General features: G+C 38.6%; 1 protein-coding gene across 6 annotated transcripts in view; it reads right to left on the reverse strand.

The window, feature by feature from the left end:
* The window catches only part of RBM39 (RNA binding motif protein 39), a 32,239-nt gene extending 18,828 nt beyond the window's left edge, over positions 1-13,411 (reverse strand). Inside the window, exons 1-5 of one of the 6 annotated variants that reach the window (XM_053393841.1) lie at positions 13,098-13,411; positions 7,954-8,016; positions 7,659-7,731; positions 6,163-6,212; positions 3,624-3,735 (exon numbers count right to left, since the gene is read on the reverse strand). In XM_053393841.1, coding sequence (XP_053249816.1) covers positions 3,624-3,634 — 11 coding nt within the window. In that variant the 5' untranslated portion in view covers positions 3,635-3,735; positions 6,163-6,212; positions 7,659-7,731; positions 7,954-8,016; positions 13,098-13,411. The other 5 variants (XM_053393838.1, XM_053393836.1, XM_053393840.1 and 2 more) reach the window with 5 other exon arrangements.
* Between the last annotated feature and the right edge of the window lie 1,342 nt (positions 13,412-14,753).

Consider the following 14,753-nt stretch of genomic DNA (forward strand, 5'->3'; position numbering starts at 1 on the left):
CAAGTTGAAAATTAGGGTTTCAACTCCTTTCTACCACAAGTCAAATAATTTAAATTTCTAATAAATCTGTCACATCGAGAATGCATAATACATGCTTGCATATGCCATCAGGAGAAAGCTGCAGTTTACTCTCATAACAAAAGATTTCATCCCAGTACTGCCTACACTACAGGAATGAACTTCTGTAAAGAAAAGATAAGGGCTTTCTTAAATTGTCTTTCTTCCTTGTGGCAGCACATTGCGAACGCAACACACAGTTACAAGTTGCAGCTCAAGAACATGATTTTCATCCAACAAACAATTTGTTGGGTATATAGATAGGCTTATGGTTGCAGCAAATGTGCAAACCAACCCGCTTTTTATGTTGATGGCAATAACTCTACCTGTATCAAATGACCTGTTGGAACTTTGAGAGACTGGTATACTAGCAATAGCATTAAAAGTGGGCTGGTTTGTATGCAGCACTAAAATATAGCTTAGTGCTACATGGGATAAGAATGAAAAAAGCTTCAGGTTCACAGACTCCCGTTCTAGTTAACAGTGATTTAAAATAAGCCAGCTTCATAACCCATGGTTTGAAATTAGCTCGCTCCGAGAAGTCAGAAATTATGGAAAGTGAACCAAAACACTGAGGAAATCTTTCTCCCAACTGCATGGAAGCAGAGGAACAAGAGACCTCAGAGCTTTACTCAGGCTCATTTCAATTCATACGTGTAAAACTAAACCGCTGTTGTGTGTGTACAAGTTGAATAAGAAAGTATTACTGAGCAGATTGCTCATTTCCAAATATTTTAATAGCTTGGGAACGGCAAAGACCAATTAAGTGGAAGAGCTTCTTTTGAATCATGAGAATGAAGAAGCACTTCAGAAAACCTTATACACTATATGAGAAAAAATTAATGCTTGGAACTAGACAAAAAATCACTTTCGTGCTGTGCATGGGAGGTCAGTGATAGTGCATCCTAAAGATTAACTATGAAGAATGTAATAAAATAAAACCACTTCATGTGCAGCATGCTGCCCCAAACTGAATATAAAGAAAAATGTAATGAATGGGCACCAGTCATGCCTAATACAGGCTTCAAATCATCTTCATTTCTCAACAGCATGCCAGTAATACAAAATGCTCTACAACACAGTACATATGTACATACATACATAATCAGGCTACTATAATGAAGCAGACAAACTGGTAAAAAGGTATGTTCCTTCTAATCAACAATTCCTAACCAAGCTGGTGCAGCAATAAAACTGCTAGCACATTTGCAAAGCTAAGCTGGGTCCAATATGGTTTCAAATTAGATGGAGGACCACCTGTTGAAATTCCTGCATTGCAGAGGGTTGGACTACATGACTCAGGGTCCCTTTTACAATTCTTTGATTCTATGAGTATGATCACCACTTTGGAGGATTTGCTTTTTTATTATTTCTGCAGGAGTGTGTGTGTGTGTACCAAATTACACACTTTCCATTGGACTTGTAAGCTTGAGAGTTAGTGTGGTGTAACTGTTAAGAGTATCAGACTAGGACCTGAAACTTGAATGCCCACTTGGCTATGAAGCTTACTGGGTGACCATAGGCCGGTCACTGCCTCTTAGCCCAACCTACCTCACAGGGTTGTTGTGGGGAATAAATGAGGTGGGAGAGAGCTATGTACACCATCTTGAGCTCCTTAGAGAATAAGGTGTTCTAAATTGCAACAAATGATTAATGTATTTAACGTAAGCAGTAGTGCACACAGTGACAAAGGTTTTCTGGAAAACTAGGGTAATATGCATAGGTTAATTTTCCATTTGCACCAAAAAAAAAAAAAAAATTATGCCCAGGAGCATGGGTGGTGGACAATCTAGCCTGTGGGCCAATCTTGTCCTGTCAGGAGGTTCAAGTTGGTCCATGAGGTCATTTTCCTGAAACCACACTGCCTGCCTATCAGCTGACAATAGTTGTGATGTCATCTAATGGGCTTGAGGATGGGGTTGATTTAACACATTCCTGTTCCGAGCAAGGAATGAATCTACAGCCAAAGCAGCAAGATTTAACCCCTACTTGTGAGCCAAAAATTGTGGGGGGCGCATTCCTGATTCTGGAAGGGATTTGCATGGAACTCCCTGATAAAACAGAGCAGGGGATTTGTTTAAGCAGAAACCGCTTCCTGGGGTTTAGCCTTCCCAGAATGTAGGAAAATACTTTTTAATTTTAGCTGTACCTTTGGGACTTTAAAGCACTTTGCATCATTGTGACATCAGGTGGTTGATGGGTTGATGGCTTCTGATAAAAATCTAGCTCACGGAGCCAAAAAGGTTCCTCAACACCTGCCCTAGAGAGTCATCTAATCATGTTTATTTTACTTGTATTTAGTAAACAAAAGGCAAAAATTCTGAAACTGCCAAGCATGCCTAATATTGTATTTGCAATTGATATCCATAATGAAAGAAAAGCTCTGGAACTTTTTCCACCCTACATAAAACCAAATAATGCTGTTTTCCTAATAAAATACATGCAGTCATCATGACTGTAAAAGCTTGTGCATTTGCTACGATTCTATTTTGCTTCAAGTTAAATTACAGCACACATCTGCAAGAAACTGAAAAGACTGGTATCAATAGGTAAGTAACATGTTTATTAGTCACCCGCCCAGAAAATTAACCTTAATCCAAATTGTATTTGTTGCAGTTAGTTTTTGCTTAGTTTATACTAAAATGTATCCTTTTTGCATATGGTAAATGGCTAACTGTTCATCAGAACATTATAGGCAACTGAGGTTTTGGTATAAGCAAAATCTGTGTGTTTTATGCATATTGTATGTTTTGCACCATCCATTCTTCACTTTTAGGATCTTACCCCAGATATACCCACTCAATTGCTTCAATCTGCAGAACTGGCACTGTTACAGGTGCCACGTAATACTCATTCCACACTTGTAGTAATCAATCTTTTAGTGACTGCACCTACAATTTGGAACTCCAGGCCTGACAGGTTCCTTCGTTGTATTCCTGTGCCTGCTTAAAGCATTTCTGTTTAGACAACTCTATCCATAAATGTAGAACCTACATGAGATTTCTGTCTTTTGGCTACTGTGGCGTTAATAATCTCTGAATGTTTAAATAACATGTTTTTAATAGGTGGATTTTAATGTTGTATGTTAGGTAAAGTTACCCATGACTGTTAGGCCCAGTCGCAGACAACTCTGGGGTTGTGCGCTCATCTCGCTCTATACTCCGCAGACAGCTTCCGGGTCATGTGGCCAGCATGACTAAGCCGGTTTGGGTGAACCAGAGCAGCACACGGAAATGGCGTTTACCTTCCCGCTGGTGCGTTACCTATTTATCTACTTGCACTGCATGCTTTCGAACTGCTAGGTGGGCAAGAAGTTCTCTTAAATTAATTTAAATAAACTTTTTTTGGCATAATGCTTTCACTAATCACTTTGTTATATTGTAGATCATTTCCCATCATTCTGGGCCTTTTTAGCTATGAATTAAGCAAAAGGTCAGGATTTTAAAGCCCTGAACAAACCAACAGGGTATGAAGTCTACACCTTTTAATGCACCCAGACAGGAAAAAACCTTTATGAAATTGTCCGTGTCCATAAAAGTTTAGCTCAGGGATGGGGAACCTCTTACCCTCTTGGCATGGCCTATTGTCAGGGATGGAAGGTGTAGTCCAGCAACATCTGAAGGGCCACAGGTTCCCCATCCCAGATTTAGCCCATGAGATCAGTGAGGCTACATAAAACTACATTAAAAAAACAAAAACGTTTAGCACTTTTTCCCTGTTCACCCAATGGCTGACAGAACAAAGTCTCTTGTAAATTCTTGAGGGTGACAGGAGACGGCAGAACATTCCTCAACACCTAGGACAAGCAACAAAAAGCTAAGTTAACATCTTCCCACCAAGATAACATTTAATAAAAAGGAGACTGTCCAGCCAGTTTTTTGTTGCCTGCTGTGGTTGTAAGACCATGAGTTTCAGGCTGCCTTGCAGTTAAGGTAGTACAGCAAAGGGTCCAAAAGGCTTTAATGAAATATTAACGCATATTTCCTCAAGTAAGCTACTACAAAGGAATTAAAAAGGTTCTGAAAAGTAACTTACTGTGAGCTTTTGTAAAAAAAACACATCCTTTTTGAGAGTAAATCCTCTTTCTTATCCCACTGACCTATGACATTATTAAGTTTTCATACAACACCGTCAACCTATCATTGTGGCTTGCAGTCTTAAGATATGAACAAACAGGGGTTTTTCTCTAATAAAAGCAAGTCAGGAAGCCCACAATAGTATTATTCAGGGTATTTAAATTTTCACTTTGGGTGGTATCCAGTGGAGACTGTCAGCAGACAAAAGGGAATCTGTCAATGGAAGGGAGAGAAAAGTTTTATTAATCTCCCATTCCCCCTAAGGTACCCCACACACTATCTAAATCTGCTCCAGAAGGTTGGGGGAGCAGAAATAATTAAAAATAACCTTTCAACAGCTGATAGTCACCACTGGACACCATCCACTGAAAAAAATGGCCAACAAGGCTGGTAGAGAAGCTGGTTTCCTTCTAACACCATTACATTCGGATAAGAGAGAATACAGCATGACTCCTTCTTCTATGTACTGTGTTCCACTTTATAAAAGTAAAACCACCAGGGAAAGGAAATTAGAAGTTTCCAGTTACTTCCACTATCAAATACTGCAAAGAGAAAGGAGCTATCTACCTTCCCAATACAAGCTGTCTTTACATGAACAAGGCAATCTACCTCAGATACTCCCCAAGTGTAATTTAGGAAGATGAGTCTTATTTCTATATTGTGCACATTTTTAAACATTAGTTTACTCCTCCCATTTCCACAAGAAGGGCCACATTCTGCACAGGTAGCAAAGACATGCTCTCAGAAGGCAAGAGTAGACTGTACTTTTCCAGTAGTGGTTTTTTGATGGGATAGCTCTGGGAAGAAACATATTATTCTTCTTAAGAACAAAGTTCAGTCTCTTGTGCTCTCTCGTCTCTCAGCAGTAAGTTTAAGTAAACGTTTAGTCACTGTTGATATTAATGAAACAAACCACTATCCAAAAAGGATCTGTTCAGCAGGGAGTGGGGAAATATTCTGTTTTCCACCACAGTAAAAGACTAGCATTTGAGTTTTTATTGCTTAGAAAAGCACAGTCCTATGCAAAGGCAGTTTTGCTTAAAGTGGTATTTTGTTTGTTTGTTTTCTCAGCTAACCATTGCTAAACAAAGGAACTGATGCCTCAGAAATTGACTGGTTTTTTCCTGGAGATATTTAAAGAAAGGATATGCAAGTTGACCCCAAGATTCCCTTTTATTTAAAAGAAGCAGATCATCTCACTGGAAAACTATTTAATTTAGTTTTTAGAACTATTCCAGTTCTGTTTCATTAGCCCTCTCTGTTATATTAAAATATTTTGCTTCCATTTTCTAGAAGTGGAAAGAAACTAGTGGAAACCAGCAACTCTCACTGTGTTTCCAAATAGCTTATCAAGATACTGCCAAACACTGTTCTTTTGTCCTGCCACTATGAGGCATGACTGGCTGGAACTCGAGGCAAATACTGTTCTGTGGTGACTCCAACCTTACAGAATTAGCTTAAAAGTCACCTTAAACCAACCCACACATACTTCTCAACACTCCAGAAAGATAAGTATGCTAGCCTAAAGTAGTTCCAAGGTGCTTCAACAATACAAGTTCTTGTGACCCAAGATTCCACAGTCAAATTTATTCCATTTGGAAATTTACCTTAAAAAGTTCATACCAGATTCACTTGGGCTACAATCCCATGTCCACTTATCTGTAAATAAGCACCAATGAACGCAATGGAACTTACTTCTGAACAGACATGTTATGCCATCGGTCTTTTAATGTACCTTTTAACTGTTTTTTTAAAAGTTAGGTAAACTGTTACAAAAATCTAAAATTATGTATCTGTCATAGACTACATATTTAGCTGTATTTAATTTCTTTTGAAAGATGACCCGGCGGAAATTTTTGGAATTGAACAAGGATTCCAGTTGTCTCTTTCAAAAGTTTACGTTGGGAGTAAAATATTCTGTTTGCTTAAAAACTGAAGAACACTAATATTACTGAGGGAAGAGGGCCTGGCTGCCAAAGAATGTTTCCTAGGAATAACGACAAATTCAGTAATACCAATGGATACTTACTTCTTGCTGCGCTCTTCATGGCCATTGGCACTGCTCAATTTGTTCTCATCCTAAGCAGGGTTGATAGAAGAACATCGTGAGGACGAAGTGGAAACATTTCAAGTGGTCAAAAGGGTAATGGGAATAGGGATAAGAAAATACAAAACAAAAATTTTAATACTAAAATTATTTTACATTTAATATGGAGTGCTACTAGTTAATGTAGACTTGTTTAACCACTTTGTTGCTTATAGTTAAGTCATACAATTACAAATACAAGAATTACTATTAAAAATATATATTTAAATCGTACAAGCTTCCTTACGTGACTTTAAAGTTATCCTGAAGTTTTCAGCACTCAAGTGGTTAAATAAATAAAATGTAAAAAGAAATTTCACGTTTAAAACATTTTCATGTACTATAATCCCTTTGACCAGTACCAAGGCTATATCTCTGCCTAAGCCCCAAGTGGCCATGCTAGCAGCCAGCCACTATCGATTTCCTGTGACCGATGCCAGTCCTGAGATCTTCGCCCATTTTCGTTGGAGGGTTGGGACTGTAAGAGCTTGATGCCACCTCTGTCACACATCTCGCCCTGAAGCAAACAGGGATTCACACTGCTTTAGTAACGTCGACTCCCAAGTCAGTCATCAATAATCCAACCAGTCCAGCCTAAATATTCCCTATTTCCATACCTGTTTACATGGAAAATATCCATGTTAAACTAGCACACAAGATTCTTAACATTACAAATTATGATTTGTTTCAAAATGTTACATAGCTAATAAATATTACATAAAACTAAACATGAAAATTTAAAAGGTTACAAACACTTGTTCAAAACTCATACCGCATAGCTGTACTAAACATACTTCAAAATGAACTAGTAGTTGCTGTTATGTTTATTGTAGTTATCACACCAGTTACACCATGAGTTCAACTGCTACATTACTTAATTTTTTGTATATATAGATTTGTGAAGCCAGTGCTACTGCATGCATAATTTAAGTTTCACCAATATCCAGTGAAAAACTAAATACATTTGCTGCCTGTTTAGATCTAGAAGCTAGGTATTAAATATTCAGAAATGTAGAAAATTATATCAAAGTTGCTAAATTAAATAAATAGAAGAGTACTCTGTCACAACGAACGGTAGACTGCAACAATATTTTGTTTTACTAATACTAAAATGTGAACTATTCAGGGATCCAAGAATTTTTGGAAAGGTCTTTCGCACAACAGTTAATTGCCTCCTGTCCTGTTAAAGATTAATCACCCGTCTATCTTTTTTTTAAAAAAAGAGGTCACTCTTCTTCCATTAAGAAGTCTAAGTATTTGCTTGCCATGAACTTGGGGAAGAGATTATTCTTGGAACCCTGCTATTTGCCCAAACCACTGCATTCACCTTGTTGCTAATCCAAAATTGAGCTGGTAGTTTTTAGGAGTGTTTTCCGTTTGTTTGTTTTTGTTTTTACCTAGGGGGACCACGGTACAGCGATACGTCACTCAATTACTACCTTATGATTGACAGTTCACACTGGAATCAAAGGTGAATTCATGGGAGTAGAGGTGAGATATCGTTAGGCAAGTCTACAAAGAGAGATAGATGGGCATTTATTCATCACGCTGAAGTGAAACTACTGCACAATATAATTACATTAACAGCATATAGTTACTCGTAAGATACACGTAATGCACGTCCAATAGGATAAATCATGAGGGCTCCGGGGATGTTAGTTTACAGTTCAGCAGTAGTTTCATGAATAATGCTAAATGAATAGTGATAAAGCCCTTATTAGCATATTTTCTCACCTTCTTATAAGGAGCTTCAAGCATTGCTTCAATATCAATATCATCAGCCATTTTTCACGACACCTAGAAAGAGGAAAAAGTTCCTTTAGTCAAGCATGTACTAATCCAGACTAGTTCAAAAATTAAGAGCTTGATGATTCTGATGGTGACAAAAGTTGCATCAGTCCACACTTCCAAATGATTCATAGTTTTATATTCTGAACATTCTTGAAACTCTAGGTCAGCTTTGACATAACACTGTTAAAGTGAATGAACCAAGCTTCTCCCTACTTTTTACACCCTTTCTTCTTCCTCTAGTGCAAATGAAAGGTACCAGTGTTCTCAAGCGTTCATTTCCATTTTTGATTAACATTAGCTTTTGTTTTACCAAACTCTGGACCAACTGTGATTAATTTTAACTATGGCTAATGGAAACAAGCCAACCTTAAACCATAGCAGGCTGGCTTTCATTAACTATAGATAAGATTTACCAGAGGTTAGGGTTCAAACATGCTAAACTGTAGTTCAGCTAAAATTCCAAGTGATAATTTATAATCTCCTAGGTGTAGCTATGCTGGAGGAGAGGGAAGTGTGTGAGCTCAAAAGAGAGGCTAGGCTTAATCCTGTAACACTAAAGCACGGCTTCAGCATTATGCCTGCAAAAAGTCACCGTCTCTGGAAGCATGTAACACATTCAGCCAAACACAAAACTACGTAGTTTTCCTATTATCCAGAGAAAAAGTAAACCCGGTTCCCATGTTTGTAAATTACTTTTGTAAATACCTACCCAACATACATAAACAGAAGAATAATAGCTAATAAAACATACTAAAATATCCCTTCTCCAAATAGCCATAATAGGTTTTATTACTCCAGTAATACCTGTGTAATTAAGATAATAATTTGCTGAAAACCCCTCACCAAGTCATTTGACTTTCAAAGACAACAAACTATTATAATTCTCTGTTGGCTTTCTGACTAACAGAGGTAAAGATTTCTTAAAATAAATGTGATATTCAGCTCAGGTTTGTTTCTCTCTCTCAATTTCTCTATCATGGAGAGCCCAGACTTTGTCAATGGGCAAGAACACAGATGCTGCAGGCTCCAAGCAACTGTTGAAAGCAAAACAAGCAACATACTCTTGTTAAACCAGATATGCACTAATATCAAACTTTTGGAACCAATTCAATTATCAATTCAATGTAACAAATAACAATAATCTAGAAATTCCAATTGTTTAACCACATTTTGAAAAATGAACTCTTGAAAATGCATATATGCATATACCCTCCCATAAAACTGTCCCTGGAATGCTCTAACATTTTTGGTTGAGCATTTTGTTACTGTAAATGCTGTTTGCTCAAGGTTAAAGTTGACTGATGGAAAACATTTCCCTAAAATCAACAGTGAATACAGCTATGCAGAATTATAAAAGGGAAGCCATTTTGTGTTGTTGCCTTACCTCCAGGGTGTGGGAGAAACATCCCTGTGGTGAAAAAAAGCTCAATAGAGCTTCAGATTAGAAGTTCCTCACGAATCTGATGATTTCCCATCACCTGAAATCTGCCATGAATCATTGACTCCTTGGGTCAAAAATTCGAAACAGATTAGTTAAACTATCCCAGAAAATATTTCGTATGGAATCAGCTGTTGTAGATTCCCCAATTGCAAGATATCAGCAATCCTGAGCTTGTTTTAATAAGGATTATGGGTAGACTACTCTAAGCTACTCTCTGAAGAATGGAGAAAAGACCCTCTTAAGAATATTAGGGGGTGGGCAGGGGAAGGACTAGACCATGTGAAAAATGAACATAATATTTTAGCTGCAGTTCATTTTCAGCTTTGTATTCTTGTTATTTAAAAAGTGTGATTCAACATTTTGTAGCTGCACTCATAACCTAGGTTTAACGTGGCATTTAGCTCCTAGCTTTCATATCTCAATTTCTAACACTGAACTTTTTTTATGACTGCTTTTATACAGCACAGTAATATTGTTTTAGGGGTTTCAAAGAGTGTTGAAAGCAACATATTAATTGCACTCACGTAATTACTCCCACTTGTGCAACAAAACTGCTCCCTCTCCTGTTCACACATGCAGACCCCCAAATCTCCTTCAGAAGGTGGGGGGGGGGAAGCATTAGAAACTCAGAAATGTAAACTAATCACCAAATGCCATCTTAAACCTGGGTTATGGTCTTTTTTAACCTGGGTTATGGTATGGTTAGGTACCTTTTTTCCTGCAGTGAATTTTATTATTTTTGTTACTTTTTATTCATTTCACTTCTGTACTGTTTTATATTTTAAAGAAAAAAATCTCAAAGTGGTTTACAGCACATTAAAACATCAAATAAAATAGTCCAGAATAAAACAACTGAAGCTTCAAGTAAAGTATTTCAGATGCTTCCCTAAGGGATATTTTGCTTTCCCCATATTTATTTACCTACTTAATTTATATAGCTGCCCCAAAGCAGAAGCACTCTAGGAAGCCAGTGTTGTGTACTTGTTAGAGTGTTGGACTAGGATCCGGGAAATGAGGGTTCAAATCCCCACTCGTCATGAAGCTCACTGGGTGACCTTGGGCAAATCACAGCTTCTTAACCTACCTTACAGGGTTGTTGTAAGGATTAACTGAAGAGGGGTGAACCATGTACTCCTTGGAGAAAAGGGTGAGATATAAATGCAAAAAGCTCTTCTGCATACCTAGTAAAGAAAGCTGGTGGGGCCAGCCAGATGGAGATGTCAGTCGCCAGCCTGGCATCCAGAGATCCCCATATGGTCACAATTGGACCCATGCCAGTCGCAAAACGTGCCAGGGGTATTTCAAACACTGTTGGGGAGCCCTCAGAGCAAATCTGAAGGGCATGTGAGAAAGAAAGGGAGAGGAAGTTCCACTGCTTAAGTGTGAGAGTTCAGAGAATACAACACTGTGTTGATAACTAGTGAAGTTAAAGATAGTGGAGAGTACTAACTAATGTGTACAGTGATGTTAGGGCAAGCTTATCTGCTTTGAATTACTTCTGATTTCCAACAGGTATGTATTTTGCTTAGCATGTGTGGAGTTGGATGCATTTGGGAAAAGTGTCTTTCAAGTTTGCATTTATTAAAGAAGATGTGCCAGTAAGTAAAATGGTAATGCCATGCCAGAAATACCCAATGTAGAACAAATAACATAAATTTTAAGATACTGTACACCAATTTCTTCTCTGTAAAGCAAACTCAGAAACATGAGAAAATCCCCAGAAGCAAAAAACATGCTGGCACAAGGGAAATTATTTGTAAGCAAAAAACAGGTTGGCCAAAATTTATTCTATCCCAGTTTAAATTTGAAAAATGCACGAAACTCAAAGACCTAACTCTGACCGATCTTTTACTATAATTTAACAAAGCCAAACCACAAACTAAATTATTAGACAAACCTGAAATAGTGGAGGCAGGTAACTAAGAACAGGAGCTGAAAATACCTGGTGAAATCTTAATTAAGCCAAGAACTTACATTCTCTCTCTGCCTCCCATTACATTAACACCAATACAGTACAGGAATAATACTGCCCAAAGGTTAGGCAAAGTTAATGATTGCTAGTGAGTATAGCTCATTGTTCAAACATAGCTGTTCTTGGGGGCCCTTTTGGAAGACTGAAATATGATATAAAATAATTTAAATTTGCTAAAGAGATTTTGGATAGCCACAAGATGCAAAATATTACTGTCCGATTGTACAAGTTGGACATACAAGTATCCATATTAACTTAGGGCAGGTATGCCAAAATAGTTGTATAATTAAGGGTTAAGAAACTGATTACACAAGTAATTCAAGATATTCAACTTTTAAAGAACGCTGCAATTTTCTAGCATTTCACATTTTTATTGAGACACATTTTGACATTGTCTAAAATTTGCTACATTAAGCATAACTTTTTCAAAACAAATAATCCTATTGAAAATGGAAACATAATATAAGCTTGTTAAAGTCACCGGTTTCAGTCCCTTAAAACTGAATCCAAGACCCTCTATCAAAAAAGCAGTCAAATGTCTGTTTTCTGTGTAGGAGGGTGAACGATTACGTCAAGCATTATAAACGTGTCACAATAATGACTTTACATGCTTATGGAAAATTATGAGTAAGTATGGCTATCCTAACAATAGCATAGCTATTTATTTTTCACTAAACATTAGAAACAATCTGCTTCATCCCTTGCTTGTGTGAAGTGTGGACTTTCAGACCACAATCCAAATAACTGCTCAAGCCCAATGCAATGGGCTTGTACCAGTCCAGGGGCGTGTCTATGGAGAATATATGTTACTCATTCTCAAATAAGTCTCATTATTTCAGTAGGTCTACTTTGAGTACACCAATGTTAAGTATTGGCATATGAAATTGCAGGTGTGGTTTGAAGAGGCATAAACTACATAACAAAAATGTTGGATTATGATCATATTCAATATAAAGGTTCTGTTTGGTTGCCAACTGATGGTTTAATAATTTAAGAATGATAAAATGGAAAACTTTACTTAAAATGAATCCATTTATCCTGATAGGATTCTAACTCTTAAACTTGCACGCTTTTCATGCTTTTGTAATTAAACAAACTGCAAACTCTGCAGAAAAGGGGGAATTCATTCCTCCTCCCAATATGCTTGGGGAGGGGGGAACACAAAGAAAACAAGTCTTCCTACTCTCCTTCCAGCATGTATTACGTAGGCTTTTTATTAACTGCCCTTATTAGCTCACGGCATCAACCTTTCGTAAACACACAACACAAAGTTTTATGGCGCTTGGCACGAAAACATATGAACTAAAAAGTGGCTAGAAATCTTCTGTTTTGGAAAGTGGTCCGATCACCGTGAAGCTGAGGAAAGTCGATCGGGTCCATGAAAACTGACGTGTTAAGACTACAAGCCAATTCCCTATAACCAAGTCCCAGTCGACTTCCCCTTCCTACCCTCCCCCTACCCCGCAGCCACTGGCAACGCGTTGCGAAACAAGAGGCGAACACCAAGTCTGTCGGGCCGGGCTCGCACGCTTCCAGGGGGAAGGGAAACGAGACTGGCCCGCCACTTAGAAGGCCCAACGCAAAAGCAGGGCCTCCTCCGGGCCTTACGAAAAGCGCGCGGCCCCTCGAGTCGCCCCTCAAAAAGGAGGCCTTCAAAGAGACGGAGGCAGTTACCTGCGCTGCTGGGGGTCCCGCTTCTAGCTCAGGTGTCTGTGAGGAGGGCGGCTGCTGCAACTACCTCAGGCTCCGGATGTTTCGGGCGGTGGGGAAGTAGGCCCCCCAACGGCAAAATTACCCCGTCAACGACGGGAAAGAGAGATGGGGAAAATCTAGGCCTCAAAAGATATTTTACGGATAAGGCCAAAGCCGAGGAAGTTCCACAACGAGGAGATTCGGACTCGGCTCTAGCAGAAACGACTGCTCCCTGAAATGGCGCCCGCCGCGTCCTGCTGCTTGGAGGAGGGTCCGTGCAGGAGATATGGGGACACCCAACGCTCTCCGCACGGGCTCTCGCGAGATCTCGGCACAAGAGGGCTGGATGCTGTGCAAATGGCGGGTGTCCGCCAAGCACATCTCGCGAGGAAAGGCGTCTCGCACAAACGCGCCTAGTAACTCGCGAGAGTAACGTGTTGTTTGTGTAGCCTCATTCAGAACCACCGTCTCCCTCAGGGGCCTAAGACTCTCGCGAGAACAGAAGGCTCTGCGAGCGTCACAATAAAAGGTTCAAAGGTTAAGTGCTGAGCCTATGGGTCAAAAAATAATCTCATTCCAGGCATAATTCTTTTGCAGTGCAATTCTAGGCATGTTTATTCAGAAGTAAGTATCAGTGAGTTCAATGGGGCTTACGCCCAGGTAAGTGGGCATATTATCGTAAGCTCAATAATTTAACTGCAAATTTAATTTTCCCTGACATTTCATTATACGTATGGGCTGCTAGTACCTTTGAAAGAGACCTATACTGATTAAGAACTATATTTACGTATCAGGATTAAGTCCAACATGTTATTACTTATTTGGACAGTGAAATGCAATATAATTATGAAAGTACACATACTTATATATTATAAATATTATAAGTTAAATGCAATAATGTTTATGCTGAGCTAAAGGTAAAGTTATAATAGCATTTTAAAAAGGGAATGTTTTGGTAGGCCATGTTGGCAACTCCCATAAAAGTGGCTTGTTCATTTGGCTTGTGCAATCAATCTCATCCAATAAATCCCATGTTTACATGACTCATGTATGTTATCTTCTGTTTAAATAGGAACTAATCTGCTAGTAGTACTTGATAAATCTTTTTTACAGCAGACCACATATAATGATTACAATCAACTGATTGATTTAAAAATTGATGCTTTTTTCTGAGATGCTACAAAAATCACACCAAAAGGCATAGACCAAAGAGAACAGTTTTTGCTTATTTTGTTTACTACTTAAGAAGTTTTGCTTTGGACATATATATGTATCCAGAATTAAACTTATATGGATTTTAGCTTGCCACCACTGGCACTGCTCTTCCTGCACATCCTGGGTAAATGTGCAGGCAAGATGCCATGATGGTGGTAGGGGGGAAACAGAGATGGTCCACCAAATGGTCATCTTGGATCACCTGCTTCTCACGGAATTTGTGTATTTTCCAGAGCAGACCCCAAAAAGAGAATGGCTAAGAACTAATGAAGAATGGGGACTAATGAAGAATGGGGAATAATTTTCCTCATTAGAGGAAAATTAAAATGCATAGCAATAAACGTGAAGATGGGGAGAAGGAATAAAGAGGAGTGGGCATTTGTTGGGACATCTGTTCTGGATTCTGCCAGAGATGAGTTCTGT

The sequence above is a fragment of the Podarcis raffonei genome, chromosome 6, assembly GCF_027172205.1.
Source record: "Podarcis raffonei isolate rPodRaf1 chromosome 6, rPodRaf1.pri, whole genome shotgun sequence".
Classification (NCBI taxonomy): Eukaryota; Metazoa; Chordata; class Lepidosauria; order Squamata; family Lacertidae; genus Podarcis; species Podarcis raffonei.